At 42.8% G+C, this 19,916-nt stretch overlaps 1 protein-coding gene across 18 annotated transcripts in view; it reads right to left on the minus strand.

The window, feature by feature from the left end:
• The window catches only part of LOC127578488 (dedicator of cytokinesis protein 4-like), a 719,988-nt gene that overhangs the window by 655,772 nt on the left and 44,300 nt on the right, over positions 1-19,916 (minus strand). The window contains exon 1 of one of the 18 annotated variants that reach the window (XM_052030585.1): positions 13,420-13,512. The exons of the other annotated variants lie outside the window; for them this stretch is intronic. Coding sequence (XP_051886545.1) covers positions 13,420-13,426 — 7 coding nt within the window. The 5' untranslated portion in view covers positions 13,427-13,512. Of the gene's footprint in view, positions 1-13,419; positions 13,513-19,916 lie in introns of those variants that run through there. 18 annotated transcript variants of the gene reach the window in all.

The raw sequence follows: 19,916 nt of genomic DNA on the forward strand, positions 1-19,916 counted from the left end.
ACCCCTTTACCTTTGAAACCAGAGTAGGCCACATCACCCCTCAAGTCTTTTTCTGCCGATCTTTCAAGGCAATAATGGTAACCTGAGACCTCATGTCACTTACCTTTCCTTGCCTATATCTATTAATTAGTGTAGTGACTAGCTCGGTGGTCGGGTCGCACGTCGTCAGAGCAGCGAGGCCCAAGATGGCGCTGGGCCTTAGTCTTCCCCGACAGGGGGAACCCGCACGCGGGAAAAGTTTGATGACGTAGCGCAAAAGTCATTTCCATTTTCAGTGGGTGGGAACCATTCCTCTTAAAAGACCCACGCAAGGCGGGAAAATAAATCAGTTTTGTTCTGCAACTCATCGACTAGTGTCTTAACTTCGCATCGCGGTAGCAGCCGCTACATTGGTGACCCCGACGGTCCAAATGGATCTTAGACCCACACAATGGACGATAACGCAGCAGCCAACGTAATGGCACTCAAGCTGCCCACCTTTTAGACGCCTCGGCCCCGCGTCTGGTTCGACCAGGCCGAAGCACAATTCCAACTTCAACAGATCACCTCCGACTCCACACAGTACTACCACGTGGTCAGCTCCCTGGACCAGGAGACAGCCGCCCAGGTCTGAGATTTCACCCAGTCTCCTCCAGAGGAAGGCAAGTACCCGGCTTTCAAAGACCTCCTTATTCGGAACTTCGGCCTCTCCCGTTGCAGGCGCGCTGCCCGCCTGCTTCATTTCAATGGCCTGGGGGACAGATCCCCATCGGCCCTGATGAACAAGATGCTGACCTTGGCTGAGGGACACAAGCCCTGCCTGATGTTCGAACAGGCCTTCCTCAAACAACTACCCGACGACATTCACCTGCTGTTGGCCAACGCCGATTTCAGCAACCCACGTGAGGTAGCCGCCCGGACAGGTGTCCTGTGGAAGGCCAAACGTGAGAGTGGGTCGTCTGTCAGCCAAATCGCCAGACCGCGGGCCCAACACCAACCTAAACCAGTCCCAGCAACCGAGCGACCACACCCCAGAAACACAGATGATCAGCTGTGTTTCTACCATCAGAGGTGGGGCGCGGAGGCCCGTCAATGCCGCCCACCCTGCAAGTTTCAGGGAAACGCCAGGGCCAGCCACTGCTGATGGCTACAGCGGCTGGCCACCAACACAGCCTCCTATTCATTTGGGACAAGCAGTCCAGGTGTCGTTTCCTCGTCGATACTGGAGCAGAAGTCAGTGTTTTGCCCCCGACTGGCCGTGACACTCGTAGCAGGCAACAGGGTCCTGCACTCAAAGCCGCAAATGCACAACGGTACCCGTACAGTTCAATTACAATTCGGCGACAGCCGTTTTACCTGGAACTTTACCCTTGCCGCCGTCCCCCAGCCACTCCTGGGAGCCAATTTCCTTTGGGCCCACAGCCTGTTAGTCGACCTGCGAGGGAAGCAGCTAGTGCATTCCAGAACTTTCCAAACCTACTCCCTGGGAGAAGCCAGACTACCAGCCCCGCGCCTGGACTCCGTTTCCCTGTCTGGCAACGAGTTTACCAAGCTCCTAGCTGAGTTCCCATCGGTTTTGGCACCTCAGTTTACAAATTTGATGCCCAAACACGGGGTGCGGCATCACATCATTACCACAAGGCCACCTCTTCATGCCCGAGCACAACAACTACCTCCAGACAAGCTCCACCTGGCAAAGGAAGAGTTCCGCCGCATGGAGGAGCTGGGGATCGTTCGCAGGTCAGACAGCCCCTGGGTCTCCCTTGCACATGGTCCCCAAAGCCATCGGCAGGTGGAGGCCCTGCAGCGGCTACTGCAGGCTGAATGACGCCACCACCCCAGACCACTACCCCGTCCCTCACATCCAGGACTTTGCGGTGAACCTACACGGGGCCCACATCTTCTCCAAGGTGGACCTCGTCCAGGGATACCACGAAATCTCAGTCCACCCTGACGACGTCCCCAAAACTGCGCTCATCACTCCATTCGGCCTCTTCGAATTCCTTCGAATGCCATTCAGCCTTAAGAACGCCGCACAGACCTTCCAGCGGCTGATGGACGCAGTAGGCCGTGACCTGGACTTAGTGTACATTTATTTAGATGACATACTAATCACCAGCCATGACCGCCAAGAACACCTTTCCCACCTCTGCCAACTGTACTCCCGTCTCAGTGATTTCAGCCTCACTATAAACCCGGCCAAGTGCCAATTCGGACTTGACTCTATCGATTTCCTCAGCCACAGAATCACCAGCGAAGGAGCAACACCCTACCCGCCAAGGTAGACGCTATCTGCCACTTTGCCCATCCCAACACAGTCAAAGGCCTGCAAGAATTCCTGGGGATGGTCAACTTTTACCATCGGTTCATCCCTGCAGCTGCCCATATCATGCGCCCTTTGTTCTCACTGATGTCTGGCAAGGGCAAGGACATTGCCTGGAACGACGAGGCCGCGGCTGCCTTCGTTAAGGGCAAGGACGCCCTGGCAGACACCACGATGCTGGTACACCCTAGGACAGACGTCCCAACCACCCTCACGGTGGACGCATCCAACACCGCAGTCGGTGGGGTACTGGAACAACTAATCGAAGGCCGTTGGCAACCCTTGGCGTTTTTCAGCAGGCACCTTAGACCACCCGAACTTAAATACAGCGCTTTTGATCGGGAACTTCTAGTGCTGTACCTGGCGGTCCGGCATTTCTGGTACTTTTTAGAAGGCAGGCCTTTCACCGCTTTCACTGACCATAAGCCTTTGTCCTTCGCCTTCTCCAAGGTCTCCGATACCTGGTCAGCTCATCAGCAGTGACATTTGTCCTACATTTCCAAATTCACAACGGATATCCAACATGTCTCTGGAAAGGACAATGTCGTTGCTGACACGCTTTCCAGACCGACCATCCACAGCCTGTCCCTGGGTGTAGACTACACAGCCCTGGCTGACGCACAGCAAGCTGACGACGAGCTGCCTAGCTACAGAACCACAGTCTCGGGCCTGCAGCTTCAAGATTTCTTAGTCGGTCCAGGTCAGCAGACCCTCCTTTGCAACGTCGCAACAGGTCAGCCCCGCCCTATAGTTCCTGCAGCCTGGCGGAAACGCGGTTTCGACTCTGTACACGGGTTGGTGCACCCGTCCATCAGATCAACTATCCGACTAGTTGCCAGCAAGTTCGTCTGGCATGGCCTGCACAAACAAGTCAGTGAGTGGGCCAGGACTTGTCCACACTGCCAGACATCAAAAATCCAACAACACACCAAGGTCCCGCCACAGCAGTTTGAGCCTACCCATCAAAGGTTCAACCACATCCACATCGATCTCATTGATCCCCTGGCAGTTTCAAGAGGAGCCTGGTACCTCCTTACCATCGTGGACCGGTTCACGAGGTGACCAGAGGCAACCCCTCTATCCGACATCATGACTGATTCCTGCGCCCGGGCGCTGCTCACAACTTGGATCTCACGTTTTGGTGTTCCGGCCCACATCACTTCAGACAGGGGTGCCCAGTTTACCTCCAGCCTATGGTCTGCATTAGCAAACATGCTAGGGATGCAGCTGCACACCACCATGGCCTACCACTCTCAAACGGGTTGGTAGAACGTTTCCACCGCCATCTGAAATCAGCCCTGATGGCCCGCCTGAAAGGTCCTAACTGGGTTGAAGAACTGCCTTTGGTCCTGCTCGGCATATGCACTGCCCCCAAGGAAGATCTCCATGCTTTGTCAGCTGAACTCGTGTACGGTGTGCCCTCGGTCGTCCTAGGGGAGTTCATACCCGCCCTTCAGGGGCAAGAGGAACAACCCGCGGCAGTCCTGGAAAGACTGCACGAGAGGCTCGGCAGCTTGGCACCAATTCCCACTTCGCGGCATGGTCAAGCCCCATGCTGTGAGCCCAAGGAACTACAAGACTAAGTTCGTTTTCGTTCGCAGGGGCACACCCCAGGCACCGTTGCAACGACCATACAAGGGGCTGTTCTGATTCATCAGGAATAATGGGTCCACCTTTATTTTGGACACTGGGGGCAAGGAAGAAGTCTTCACGACAGACCGCCTCAAACCGGCCCATTTAGATTTACAACAACGGATTGAGGTCCCGACACCGTGACGCAGAGGCCGACCTCCTAAGCAACGGCTAGCACAGCCTGTGAACCTTGGGGACCGTATCGCCGGTTCTGGGGGGTGGGGGTGGTTGTGTAGTGACTCACCGTCTGAGCAAGCGAACCGGCTCGGCGGTTGGGTCGCGCGTCGTCAGAGCGGCGAGGCCCAAGGTGGCGCTGGGCCTTCATCTTCCCCGAGCGACGGAGAGAACCCACGCGCGGGAAAAGTTTGATAACATAGCGCATACATCATTTCCGTTTTCGGTGGGCGGGAACCGTTCCTCTTAAAAGGCCCACGCAAGGTGGGAAAATAAATCAGTTTTGTTCTGCAACTCATCGACTAGTGTCTTACTTTCGCATCGTGGTAGCAGCTGCTACAACAGAATTATTATCAACAATTGAACTAGCTTCATCAGCCATCAGTGGAGGAATGCTCCAAACATTTGTTATCCCATCTTCATTGAGGAAAGGCACAACTCTAATTTTCAGAGAGTGTCCCTGGCCACAGACCTCACATCCAGCAGAAATAACTCGCCTCAATCTACCCTATTAGTTCCCACTATCTCGAAAAATTAAAGCATTCAGGTTCCTAAATTCCAGTGAGTACAACCAAGCCTCAAAAATTTAACCACTGGAGTGCAGGTATCATTCTAATAAATTTGAGGTGCACTTCTCCCAAGAGCAATATATCCTTCCTAAAATGCAGTGTCCAAAACAAATTTGGGTATGTGACTCCTTATTTGTTAGTATCAAGTAGTTGAGATTTCTGGAAGACTATATAAGTAAAATCAATAGACACTCTCTTGTCTACTGCTTAAGTCATGTTATCAAAAAGAGAAAACTTCAATCCAGTACATCAGGTGTGGCCAATCTACCTCAACTCTATAATAAAATTATAATAAAATGCTAGAAATATTCATCAGAAAGGTCATTAACCTGAAACATTAACCCCATTTCTTTCTCCAGATTTGTCTGACCTGTTGAGTGTTTCTAGCATTTTGAGTTTTTATTTCAGATTTTCAGCATCTGTAGTATTTTATTTTTCAGTTTCTCTTCTTAAATCCATGCTGGTTTCCCCTGATCTGGTTTTATTTGAGAGTGGAGAGAATTCTAAATTTATGGACATCTTTCACTTGTCAAATAAGAAATCTTACTGCTCATCAGATTTGACGGAATTTCAAAATAGTCAGAATTGGCAAAATCAACTTTAATACAACACATATGTGTAACTATTTCCCCTAATAAAGCACAGCTGTGTCATTATTAAATTTGCGATTTTGTCCATTGTCATTTAATGATATTTTAAAACAAATTTAGCAATCTACTCTTCCTTCTCATATACAATTTATAAATCTTAAAATACAAAACTGTAAAAGCAAAAGTTATAAAATTCAAGCATAGTGAGTTCATGAAATGGGCAGGAATGAATTTGTCACAATTTATAGCCCAAGCCCAATTTAATTTTTGACTGAGTTCAATGGAAAGGAAAGTCAATTGGGGTGTATGACAGCCAATTCACCACTGACCTTTATGTGCCCTAGCCAAAGCTGAATTTCATCTCTCATTAGTTTGAAGTAATTTAATAGACACTCCTATTGATTTGCAATCTGTCACAAAGTTGAGTGTCTGGGCAAGAGGGCTGAAATACAGAGAGAAAGAGATGCAAGCAAAAATGTAGCTGTGGTTTTGAAGTACCAGGGTAGTGGATTCCTTCAGCAAACCATATCAAGCAAGTTAGCAGGTTCTGGTAAAAAAAAGTTACAGGGTCTCATAAGGATGGCAGATACTAAAGAAAGAGTGAAAGAAAGTGGGTGGTAAAGGGCAGCATATTTGAACAGGACAACTGAATGACTAAATAGGTGAATTATTCATCATTGTTATCAGATAATATGAAAACTATGGTGCTACCACTGAAGCTTGGAAAGGGAAGATACCAGACAAGAAGGTTCAAATGTTGTGGCTGGGGTTGCTGCAAGCAGCACACACCACTAGTAAATTTGCATGAATTGAATCAAGTTGGAGCCATGCATAGGGAATACTTTTCAGGAGTAAACAATCTGTACAGCCACCCACAATAAAGCCAGATGAAAGAGGAGGTGGTGGTTTGAGATGTTTACAAGCAATTTTAACCAGCAATGCTAAGTGCAAAGAGTGTATATCAGAAGAGGGTGGTAATTCAAATGTTATTACTCTGGGACATCCAGCATTGCCTTCAGCAGAGGATGCCTGGAGAGGAGGACTGGAAAGTAATAGATGATTCATGCATAGGGCCAATGCAAGAATAGTCACTGGCAAAGGCTGTTTGGCAGACAGAAAGGAGAATGTTACACCGTGTTGTGGGTGAGGGAGTGATCGAAGAGAACAGGATATTAAACATGGATAGGAGAAACTGAGTTAGCTAAGCAACAAAGATTTACTGTCACTCCAGAGGTGATCTCCATTAATACAAGCATGCAAGCAGCACAGAAGAGAACGCTGATGTATATATTTGCTGAAAGTAATGCAGATTGTGATAGACCAGTACCTGTTGGAAGCCAGGAAGGAGAAGCCCCCTGTTAGAATCTCTCAGAAACTGCTGAGGTGCTGCTTCAAGCAAGCAGCTGTAGTTCTAAGCAGCTACATTAAGTTCTGCACAGTGATATCAGACACCATGGGATCACCTGTAATCCCAGCAAGTCGACCTTCTGGTCCTCGACAAGATAGAATGAAGTGCAGTTTGTTGTCTTTAAAAAGTGAACTTCTAATACTTCCTTTACACAACAATGAATGGTATACTGCAAGATCTTACAAATATCTCCACTTCCAGCCTGGGAGAGTCCTGATACACAAATACTAATTGCTATGGACACTTTGGCAACCACTGGCAAGGCTATCCCAGTCCACAGTCAAGTTTAATTGTTGTCTGCAGCAAGTGATAGTGTGGAGTTTCTAAATGAAGTACAGCTGTCTCATACTGCTGCTTACTTAAGTTCGGGTAGAGAAATAGTTCTTTGAACATCTTGATAAATACAGATTCCTGCGCAGAGCCCCTCCCCACCTATGCACCTTCTCGCACACAGCATGCCTCACGTTCATTCTCCCCATCAGAATATAATGAAAGGCAAATGGTATCTAATGTGCCCATATCTAGGGACTATTGATATCTGCTTGTGTCAGGACGAAGTCCTCCAATCCCTTTGGACTTTGGCAGCTTGGAACAACTGCAGAAAACACCAAATATTGTAGAATTCTAGCATTACTCAGAAGAAACCAGTAACTGACTTACAACTTACAAGTTAATTACGCCCGTAAACAACTGGGGGGGGGGGGGGTGGTTGGTAGGAGAGGCAAGGGGAGATGGGGAATGTCAAACTTCTCTGGTTCTTAAACTAAGGTTATCTTTGTGAGGCTGACACACTATCGACTGGAATATTAAGCACTAAAATGGCAGTATTCTTGTCAAATTGGTGTTCTATATTAGAATGAAGAAGGACACTCATCACACAAAAAAGTGAGAACAATCCCAATTTTCTCATCACATTTCTAACAGAATGATAAAGTAGCATAGACCGTAATTTCTCACCTTATAAAGTCTCAAATGTCAATAATTTGAGTAAAATCAGATGGGTGCATTCACTAGTTCATTTGTTGTTCTGGTCAGCAAAAAGATAAAAAAAAACATCCTACAGAAATAAAGCTCATTTAACTTAATTCACGACCTTCCATTTCAAGCTAAACGGCAAAACAATTTTATGTTGAAACTCTTCAGCATTATATATTGTATCCCTGGAAGGAAATATGAGGCTTAAGCTGTGGAAATACCAGAAAACATTTCTCTACATTGATGAAGATATTTACATTAATCCTGCAAAATATTTCTTTTTAAGTGTAGTACTATAAAAATCAATCTATGATTAAGCTTAAAGTGACATACCACTTCTAATTTGTTCATTTCCTGTTACTTGTTACTACTTATACAAGACATTTCCTAGAAACATATTGGTTTGCAATGACCCTGTTGAAAAGCCACAGACCTGGCCAGAGAGATGCAAATCTACTTGCTATCGTAAACTGATGTTAAAATTTGATCTGTCTTCAAGAGTTAATATTTATCAGTTCTTTGTGAAACTTTTAAATCCTACTGCATGGATCAACCTGAAGAAATGTTCATACAGGTGGGTAAAGGGAAAATGAACAAGAACTGCCCACCTATTCATAAAAGGGCTCATCCTGTTGACTGAAAAGAGAAACCGATGATAGTGGTTAAATAAAAATCTGCAAGAATGCCACATCTTCCCATCTCAGTTTCACATTTAAACATGTAAATGTCACTTAAACTGAAAGAAATATATAACACTATGAGGTGGGTCAATACCCATTCCCAATGAAAATTAATGATTGATAAATGCAAAATTTCAAGTCATTACATTAATGTTGTCATACATCAATATTACATTAATACCTAACATTCAAAATCATGTCCGCCTTTCTCCAATGATTACTTCAGATATATTGAATATAAAGTCTCCAGGTAAACCTTTATTAACAGCTAATCTCAGCACGAGTAGTCATCCTTAGCACATTTGGTTTGGTAAGAAATGTGAAAACTGAGCAAAATCAAATAGGGATTAGTAAAATATATTTGAAGCCTAATAGTGTAGCAACATTCATGGATCACACTTTTGAAAACGTTTCTAAATTCTTCAACAGCAAAGACCAGAAATGAATGAAAGAGTTGGTACTGAGAAACGTGAAGCAATACATTTTGGTAGGAAGAACGAGGAAAGACAATATAGAATAAGGGATACTATTCTAAAAAGGGTGCAGGAGCAGAACCTTGGGTATGGAAGCCCAAGACCATACATAGTGGCAGGGCAAACTGAAAGTGATTAATAAGCCATACACAATTCTGGGCTTTATGAAGAGGTACACAGCATAAAAGCAGGGATGATATGCTGAACCATCAGAGAATGCTGTTCAGGCTTCAGCAGCAGTGTTGTGTTCAGTTCTGGTCACTGTTTTATACAAAAGATGTGGAGGCATTAGAGAGGATCCAGAGGTGGTTTACACAAAAAATTCCAGGTATGAGAAACTATAGCTACAAGGACAGATTAGAGAGGTTGGTCTTATTTCTTTTCCTGAAGGCTGAGAGGAGATCTAATGAAAGTATTAACATAATGAAGGATAACTGTAGTGCATTTTAACTGATGGTACACCTCACAACTACTGTGTGTGATGAATGGTATGTCAATGGTTAATGCCGGGTGCTGTCATGCTCCAAGTAACATTTGCAGTGGTCACATGAGGAGATGCTATTTGACCACAGAACACTATAGCACAGTACAGGCCCTTCAGCCCCCGACGTTGTGCCGACATTTTATCCTGCCCTAAGATCTATCTAACCCTTCCCTCCTACATAGCCCTCCATTTCTCGATCATTCATGTGGTTATCTAAGAGTCTCTTAAATATACCTAATGTATCTGCCCCCACCACCTCTGCTGGCAGTGCGTTCCACGCACCCATCACTCTCTGTAAAACTTACCTCTGACATCCCCCTTATACCTTCCACCAATCACCTTAAAATTATGCCCCCTCGTGTCAGCCAACTTCGCCCTAGGAAAATGTTTCAACTGTCCACTCGATCTATGCTTTTTATCATCTTGTAGGCCTTTATCAAGTCACCTCTCATCCTCCTTCTCTGCAAAGAGGAAAGCCCTAACTCACTCAACCTATCCTCATAAGACATGCTCTCCAATCCAGGCAGCATCCTGGTAAATCTCTTTTGCACCTTCTCTAAAGCTTCTACATCCTTCCTATAATGAAGTGACCAGAACTGAACACAATACTCCAAGTGTGGTCTAACCAGAGTTTCATAGAGCTGCAATGTTACCTCGCGGCTCTTGAACTCAATACCCCGACTAATGAAGGCCAACACACCATACGCCTTCTTAACAACCCTATTGACCTGCGCAGCAACCTTGAGGGATCTATGGACGTGGGCCCCAAGATCCCTCTGTTCCTCCACACTACTACAAGTCCTGCCATTAACCTTGTATTCTGCCTTCAAATTCCATCTCCCAAAAAGTGTATCACTTCACACTTTTCTGGGTTGAACATCTGCCACTTCTCAGCCCAGGTCTGCATCCTATCAATGTCCTGTTGGAAGCTGCAGCAACCTTCTACACTATCCACAACACCACCAACCTTTATGTCATCTGCAAACTTACTAACCCACTCTTCCACATCCTCATCCAAGTCATTTATAAAAATCACAAAGAGCAGGGGTCCCAGAACAGATCCCTGCGGAACACCATTGGTCACCGACCTCTAGGCAGAATATGCTCCATCTACCACCACCCTGTCTTCTATAGGTGAGCTGATTCTGAATCCATTCAGCCAAGCTTCCCTGGATCCCATGCCTCCTGACTTTCTGAATGAGCCTTCCATGAGGAACCTTATCAAACGCCTTACTAAATGCCATGTACACCACATCCACTGCTCTACCTTCAGCAATGTGCTTTGTCACATCCTCAACGAATTCAATCAGGCTCATGAGGCACACCCTGCCCCTCACAAAGCCACGCTGAGTGTCCCTAATCAGCCTATGCTTCTCTAAATGCCCATAAATCCTGTCTCCAAGAATCTTCTCCAGTAATTTGCCCACCACTGAAGTAAGACTCCCTGGTCTGTAATTCCCAGGGTTATCCCTACTCCCTTTCTTGAACAAAGGAACAACATTTGCCACCTTCCAATCATCTGGAACTACTCCTGTGACCAGTGAGGATGCAAAGATCATTGCCAAAGGCGCAGCAATCTCTTCCTTCACTTCCCATAATAACCTTGGATATATCCTGTCCGGCCCCGGTGACTTATCTATCCTATTTTCTAGGATGAGATGCTATTTGATCAGATATCAGTCAGGATGTCACATGATCAAATCTCAACCAGAATTTACGTTCCTGCAACCAACAGCTATAAATTAATTTCAAAACCAAGGAGTCAACATCTTGTTGTTTTATGAATTAAAGGGAAGAAACTAAAAAATGTATAGGTTGACTGATTTAATTAATCTGGAATTCAAACAAGTCACATAATTCAAAAGAGGTATGGATCATAGCAGAACTTTCTGAAAATCCAAGTACCAGACTTCAGAACATCTTCAGCAAAGTGCACAATCAGAATGGTAAAATGTAGTATCAAGAATTTTGAACCTTGAATCTTTTGTTGAACTGTAATTCAGAAAGTATACAACTTGATTTGCTCCGATGTCTGCAAGACTATCATTTTCTATCAGCAGGTGCAGCAGCAACAGTCAATCTTCACAGGTCAGGCGCAATGCAAAACAATTTATTATATCATTTTTTTTTAAAGAATGTATTGCATGACTAGTCATGCTTAGACAGAAAAACTGCAAAACACTGAAGTGACAGGAGTTATAAATAGGTTTGTCAATTGGGGTAAGTTACATGAGAGAGAGCATCTAACACTAGCAACTTTTCAGTTTGAAATATTATAACAGGCAACCCCAAATTGTGGGTTCTAGCCCATTCTGAACTCAAGCTCATGATATACATGTATTATTGATTACATCTACTCTATATAGATGTAATCAGATATTCTGCATTAGCTATCAAGTTATCCTCCCTCAAAAGATTCAAATTAAGGTTAAAAATCTCACATTATTTAAACAAAAATGAATGATAATTGACAGAAGGGTCTCAGATCTGCAACATTAACTGTTTCTTTTTTGACAAGTACTGTTTGAACTGCTGAGTGTTTTCAGCATCTTTTGTTTTTATTTCAGGCAACATTTGCTGGCTGCCCCCAGAACACTCTACGCAAAAGATGCATTTCACGGTGTGTTTCGATGTACATGTGACTAATAAAGAAATCAAATCAACGTTTTAAAAGATTAGTCTTGAATATCCCATTCCAATTGTCAGCATTCTGGATGTGCCATGGCAAATGGTAACTGAATGCTGGATCTATGTTTTGATGGTTACAATTTTACAAAAACTCTGGAAAAATAAGTTTACTTTATTGTGGGAAGCTGAACTAAAGGCAGTCCCTTGGTTATGCAAGGGTTCCATTCTCGAGAACTGTACGTAGGCCGATTTCTCCACAGGTCAAAATACTATCATATCAATCTGCATACACTTGCTATGATTCTTTCGTTTCATCAAATACTCACACTAACCCTACCCATAATCACACTAATAAAATATATATTGTATCCATTTATTCTTATTATTATACAATCTTGGAAAATGCCTTAAAAAGCACAGGGGAATTTTCATAATGTCAGATTTCCACAAGTCAGGTTATCTGGAACCCTGTGAGCTTCAGTATTCTGGGCCCTGGGTTCACATTAAAAAAAATGGATTTCTTTGCAAGTCAAGCTTGCCAAATGCATTATTACTCTTAGCCATTTGACCACACACTGTAGTGTTTGAACTGTCTGTGGTCAAATGGCTATGAGTAATAATGCATTTGAATTCAAAAGTGCTTATTAATTGAATGTGTACAAACCTTTGTGTCTTTCTCTCTTGCCCATTTGGGTACCACAATATATATGGATTTGTTCACTTTTAGCAGTGACCAAGTAACCAAGATTTGCACATCTCTGGTATAAATCAGCACACAGAGTGAAGGTTTTCTCTCCCTTGACCCCCATCACTGAAGGAAGGACTTCAAATATCTTAAAAGGAACATGAACTTGATATGCAGGACGTAGCTTGGGCTTCAATGAGAGAAATTCAGTTGTTAAAGCTGCATTGGTTTACATCAACATGAATCAGACTCAGCAGGATATATTGTTGAGATGGGCATTTTTCAGGTCACCACGAGAGGATTTTGAACTGATTTCACATAAATCACTCTCTCTACAAATTAAGAGACATCTCCACTCTCCCAACCACTATCATTCCCACCACCTCAATCTTCCAGTGAGACATTAGTTGAATGTCAATTGCCTTTTAATGTTGCCAAGGTCAAGTGGCCAATCTGAGCAAGATTTGGTTCTCTGTGCTCCACAGCTTTTTAAATCAGCAATGATCTTGCCTGTTAAAAACATCAATTAAATTCCCACTCCATTCAGATAATAAGGGGAAGGATTTAATATCAGAATAACAAAATAATACGATTCATTACAAATAAATCACCAATAAACTATTTCCAAGTCTACTGGCTTCTAGAGATCTATTTAAATCTTGCCTTCTGAAACTTGAAAGAATTATTTTCCTTGCCAGTGCACTGTAAATCTGTTAGAGCTTTAAACTGAAGGAAATCAGCAAACCACTCATGGCTTGACCCTATTCAGACGCTCTGGCACACAGACAGTAACCCTGTACAATGCCAAACACAACTTACCACGCATTCCTGAACAATCCACAAAACAATAAAGTTCAAGATAATAGTGTTCTTTTTAGATATAATAAATCAATGCTTGAGAAAATCGACAGCAAGAACATTTAGATGCGCAAGTGTCCTATTATCTAGATGCATGAGTATTAGAAAAGTTATAAAAATAAAGCAAAACATCCTGAGGTTATCCATTTTAGATCCATTTGGCTGAACGTGCAAGAAGTTCAAAACAAGAGCTTGAGAACTGCTTATAAGTATGCATTCATTCACTTGAGATGAAACCGGATTATTCTGCTTTCACAAAATTCTTGCATTCCGCAGATGAAACCAAATTCAACAGCCAAGAGTAAAAGCAAGCTATACTCAGCAGTAAATCTGTTTTTTAAAGAATCTGGTACCTTCATTTCAGAAAAAGTATAAAACGTCAATATATCATATATATTGTTGTGTTTATGTAAATATCATAAGAAACCTGGCTGATACTACATACCTTTAGTTTGGGAGTAATATTAAAGTTGTAAAGTGGCTTAGCTTTGATCCCCAAACTTCTACTTTACTCAAACAGCAATTCATTAATAACAGCTTTGAATGATGTACAACAACTTTTGCTGACTGATTCTAACTCCAAGAGTAGATTGACAATTACTTTTCCCCTTCCCCACTTCACTCTTAATTTCCAATTGCCTTTCACAATTTCTTATCCAATGCCTTGCAACTGAAGCTAATATTGTTTTTCAAATGACTCCAAGGAATCTCACATACTTTTGAATTCCAGTTGTCATTTTGTATCCACGCTGTAATAATAGGGTACAGGTTTCATTTTCCTGATTACTGTACCTCATTACATGGGGGCTCACACAAAGAATTGGCTCTTAAATTTGCACTGAACAAAGAAAAATCTCATTTGAAGAGATAATGTGGGAAATTTAATTGGAACTATAGTTCTGCCAAAGTCTGCTTTGAGGTTGGGATTAAGTCCCATTATCAGAGCAGATTATTGGGAACTACTCTCTCCGGCTCTTTGCACTGTACCCGACCTGGAAAAGCTTGATAACAACTCTACATGTATTTTTCATTTTGATGAGAAAAGATTTATAATTACTTCTTTTAAAGCACATGTACAAATAAGAACACAAGGATTAAGTATTAAGAGCCTTTCTTCTCATGTAGAATGGACTCTTCTTGTCTATAGTGGACACTGAAATCACTTTATTCCCTGTAGAGTCAACCATTCCAAACCACATTTTTTTAAATTTAAATATGTACAGGTCCACAGAATGCTAACAAAGTAGTGACAAAAATTGAGACAGTATCCCAGGAAAATATCAACAGGAATGATTACTGTACACAACATAGCTGGAAAAATTGTGGTAAAGAAGCAGAGATGCTGGAAATCCAAAACAAAATCAGAGAATGGTGGAAATGCTCAGTAGATCAGGCAGTACCAGCGGGAAGACTAAGAGGCTCAATATTTCAGGTCAAGGACCCCTCATCAGAACTAGAAATCAACTGTAGAAAGGGGGGGGGGGGGGTGGTGGGGGAGGGTGGTTGGTGGAGACAACTGAAGGAATATTTATCCCAGGGTGAACACCAGAGTTGTTTAAGGAAAGAATTACTTTAGACAGAACGGAAGAATGTTACAGATTGAAATTGAAAGGTTTAGTCACATGAGGGAAGAGGAGAGGAAGAGGGAGGTAACCTGAAATAGATAAATTCAATATTCACTCCCAATGCGTTTAATGCACTCAGCAAAACTGGAGATGCTGCTCCAACTCATTGGGTACTTTGAGGTCAAAGAGAATGTGAATGGGATGGAAAATTAAAATAACAGGGTATTAGAAGCTCAAGGGCACCCTTCTAGACAGGACAGAGGTGTTCTGCAAAATGGTCACCCAATCTGTATTTGGTTTCTGTGATGCAGAGGATATCATATTGTGAGCACTGAATGCAATACACAGAATTGGAAAAAGTGCCAGTGAATTCTGACGTCAGCTGGAAGGACCGTTTGGGTTCCTGGATGATGGGAAGGGAAGAGTTAATAATGGCAGGTGTAACAAAGGCATCTCCCTCTGTTAGAAGGGTAATGCTTGGAGGAGAAGGAAGAGTCATGCAAGAAATGGTGCCTTAGGAATGTTGAAAGGAAAGAAGATGCATGTATTGTGTAATCCCACTGAGGAGGTCAGAAATTCTGGAGGATGATCTTTTTAATGTGAAGGCTGGTGAGGTGGAAGATGAGGACAAGTCTCCTTGTTCTGGCTGGGAGGAGAAGCCATGTGCACAGAAGTGCAGGATAGAGAAAAGACAAATTTGAGAGCAGCATGCATCATGGGAGACAGAAAACCTTGGTTACAAAGGAAGGGATCTTAAAGACAATGAAATGGGAAGTCTCATCAACAGAGCAGATTCAATGGACATGGAAGAATGGGGAGAATGGAATAAAGTCCTGACAGGATGCAATGCGATCCTGTGGGAGGAGGTAAAGTCAACATGGCTGTAGGGATTGGTGGGTTTATAATGGACATTGGTAGCTAACCTGACAGGCATGGTAATGTAGCGGTTAGCATAATGCTAATACAGCACCAGCAACCCGGGTTCAATAGTGGCCACTGTCTGTAAGGAGTTTGTACATTCTCCCAGTGTCTACGTGGGTTTCCTCCAGGTGCTCTGGTTTCTTCCCATGTTCCAAAGACGTACAGGTTAGGAAGTTGTGGGCATTCTACGTTGGCGCCAGAAGTATGACGACACTTGCAGGCTGCCCCCAGAACACTGCAAAAGATTTATTTCACTGCATGTTTCAATGTACATGTGACTAAGATGTCTTATCTTAGACAGAAATAGAGATGTCAAGAAAGTAAAGAGTCAGATGAGGACTACATGTATTGAAAGAAGATTGGAAATCTACAGCAAAGGTAATGAAATATTTGAATTCTGCACGAGTGCAGGAAGCAGCACCAATACAGCTAGGAAGCAGCAGGAGAAAATTTGAGGAAGGGGCCCAAGTAGAACTGTTCCACATATCTTGGGCCCACGCCAGCTTCCATGGCTACACCCTTGATGGAGAAAGCAAGTTGAGTTGAAAGGAAAATTGTTCAATGCAAAGAGTTCAAACGGGCAAAGGAGAGTGGTGGTGGAAGATCAATGGTTGGGCCTCTGTTCAAGGAAGTGAAGAGCTGTCAGACTACCATGGTGTGAGATGGAGGTGTCAATGGATTGGACATCCATGGTGAAGATGAGTCATTTGGTTTGAGGAAATTGGAAACTATCAAAGTGGCAGAAGGCCACAGATGAAAGTGGGGACTGCACAAGGGGAGAAAGAATAGGGTCAAGATAAGAGTTAAGTTCTATAGGGCAAAAGCAGACTGTAACAACAAGTCTATCAAAACAGTTCTGCTTCTGGTTCTTGGGGAAGAGATAAAAGCAGGCAGATTTGGATGACTGAGACACTACAGATGTGGAGGGAAGATCTTCCTTGGAAGTGATATTAGGTGACATAGTGTTTTGTGTTCATTTACGTATTCGCTTACCAGGATTTTGGCATCGCTGGAAAGGCCCGCATTTATTACCCAACCCTCATTGCCCACAAGGTGGTGGTGGTGGTGGTGGTCAGCACAACATTGTGGGCTGAAGGGCCTGTATTGTGCTGTACTGTTCTATGGTTCTATGGTAAGCTGCTTCTTGAACCACTGCAATCCTTCTGGTAAAGGTGCTTCCATTGTGCTGTTGGGCAGGAAGTTCCAGAATTTTGACCCAGCAAAAATGAAAGAGGAGCAATACATCTGCAAGTCAGGATGGTGTGCAGTTTGGTAGGGGTCACATTGATGGTGGTATTCCCATGCACTTGCTACCCTCTCCCTTTTCAGTGGTGGAGATCAGTTTTGGGAGGTGCAATCACTGTAGCCTCAAGTAGTAACTGAGCGCACTCTACAGACTGTTCACACTGTAGCCTCCAACTCTGGTGCTACAGTAAATGAAAATTTAGGGCAGTGGATGGAAAGCCAATCAATCAGGCTTTGTTCTAGGATGGTGTCAATTTTTTTTTGAGAGTTGTTGATGCTGCACTCATCCAGGCAAGTGGAGATGATTCCATTTGTGCCTTGGTGATGGTGGAAAGGCCCTGTGGTGTCAGAAGGTGACTCACCCGTCATGGGATATTGAGCCTCTGACCTTCTCTTTCTGCCATTGTATTTATATAGTTAATTCAATTAAGTTTCTGCTCAATGGTGAGCCCAGAATATTGACATTAATGCCTTTGACTGTCGAGGCTAGATGGTTAAACTGTTGTGTTGAGAGTCATTTACTTGGCACTTGCTGAACGTTTGAGGTTCATAAGGGGTTGGGGTGTGGGGGGTGGTGGTCATGGTAGAGAGGGAAGTGCATGAAGGTGCCCAAAAGATGATGTTTGACCTCCATGAATTCGGGGCAAGTTTGACAAACAACAATGATAGCATTCTCATCAGTGGGCTAGTCCTTGGTAAACAGAGGGCTCAAGAGGGGTATAGGTTTGTGTGAATAAGAGTAGAAAATTTGAAACAGTCAATGCTGCATTGATAGCTTGTGATAAGTAGATCTAGGGAGGCTAAAAGGCTAGAATGAACAGTTGAAGTGGATCAGGAATTCTGGAATGTGTAGATTATACCATAACTTTCTAAGACATTGTATATATCTTGGATGACAGGAAGAGATTAGATAAGAAACACCATCACCTGACAAACAAGAGAGATTCAACCAATGTTCTGATGCAAGATTTGATGAATAAAGTGCTTCAGGCACCTAACAAAGAAAGAATGCCCTCCAGCAGAAGAAGAGCATGTAATACATGTGTACTTTTGAAGATTACTCTTTCTATTGAGGACCTTTGCTGGAAATAATTCTGTGTAATATTAATTTAACAAACCAATTAAATTAATGATGACCTGGTGCTTCTCCAGGTGCGATAACCTTAATTCATTCCAACATACCAGAAAACTAACAGACCAAAATCCAAAAATATCATGTTTACTCTAAATATGACAAGGCCATTCTGAACTAATTGCTCTGTACAGATTTTATGCTCCCCAGGCAGGATATCCCTGGAGCTTTCCTTTGAGAGATTTTATTAACTTCTGCATGCCAGGTCTTTGCACCTCCCTCCTGATCACACACCCAAAGCCGAACAATGTTTTGGTGAGTAGATTTTGGCATGAACAAGTGTTACATGCACATATGGACTAAGTGTAATGCATCCACTAGAACACAGACTGCTAAATTTACACTTGAATTAATAGATTTTTAATTTACAAAAGCCCAGGCACTTTACAAACCAAGTAAAAAAAAGATCATTTGCACACATTCAAATGAAAAACTTACCAAAGCAAAAGCCCATCACTTTTTGACAGATCTTAGTCATAAAAACCTAACTGTCAGATTCCTGAATCCCTTCTCGACATCTACCTGGTCTTTGCATTTATATTTGTCAATTTAGGAGCTTTCACCATTAATTATTTCTAGAACACTTAATTTTCCATAGTGACATCATCCTCTTTGTGACTTTCCCCTCAAATTTCTAACTTCTTACATCCCAAAGTATCTGTACTCTTTGGTACTACGAATAATTTCTCCATATCACCTTTTACAATTCCCTTCATAAATCAGAATCTCTAACTTTTAGCTAACTAGCGCAATTTCCTCAAGTGAAAATTGCAACTTGGGCAATAGTTAATGTTTGGTTCAGCAGCCTTCTAATTTCTGATTATTTCAATTTCAATGAATTACTTGAAGTAAAAAGGAAGGGAATGATATTCATGCAGATTATTTCTGCCTCTGGCTTCCCAGACAATCAAGTTATTCCTCCTAGCACACACCTATTGCAAACTCAAATTCAATTCAACTCAACTCAACTTCAGATTGTTATCACTACTCCCATTCTCTACAACTTGAAAATAGAAAAATAAATGGGAATTATTCTGCTGTTGTCATTTACAGCTCCTCCAGACACACCTTTTCTGCATTTAATTTTCTGATCAGTCATATTTCCTCATTCTATTATGTTTGTCATTTAATATCTAACTTCCCCTTATCACAAATCTTTCCTTTTGTTTATTACTCCAACTCTGCCCCATCACTAACTTCAAGTACTTATCTAAAGTCAGTGCCTGAAATATTATTCTTTTCTCTCTTCATGAACCTGACAAAGATTTCTGTTAATTTTTTTTGTTTTTATTCCTAATTAAATGTTTTCCTGTATTCGCAAATTCATATTTCAAGGTTGTCTTGCAAAGATATTTTACAATTACTGTTTAGTGCTTTCCCCAAATCCTTTGATACTCTGCTCTATAACTACTTAACAAACGTTATTAGACTAGGTCATCAAAGTTGAGCGAGGTCTGTCATCAGCTGCATATTGAATTATTAAAAGGTTAACACCTTTTAATAATTCAAAAGGTGTTAACCTTTTAATAGTTGGTCATTATGCCCACCATATCCACACTGGTCCAATAAGGGCCATCTCATCTAATCATGCCTTC

Source organism: Pristis pectinata, chromosome 15 (assembly GCF_009764475.1).
Source record: "Pristis pectinata isolate sPriPec2 chromosome 15, sPriPec2.1.pri, whole genome shotgun sequence".
Taxonomy (NCBI): domain Eukaryota; kingdom Metazoa; phylum Chordata; class Chondrichthyes; order Rhinopristiformes; family Pristidae; genus Pristis; species Pristis pectinata.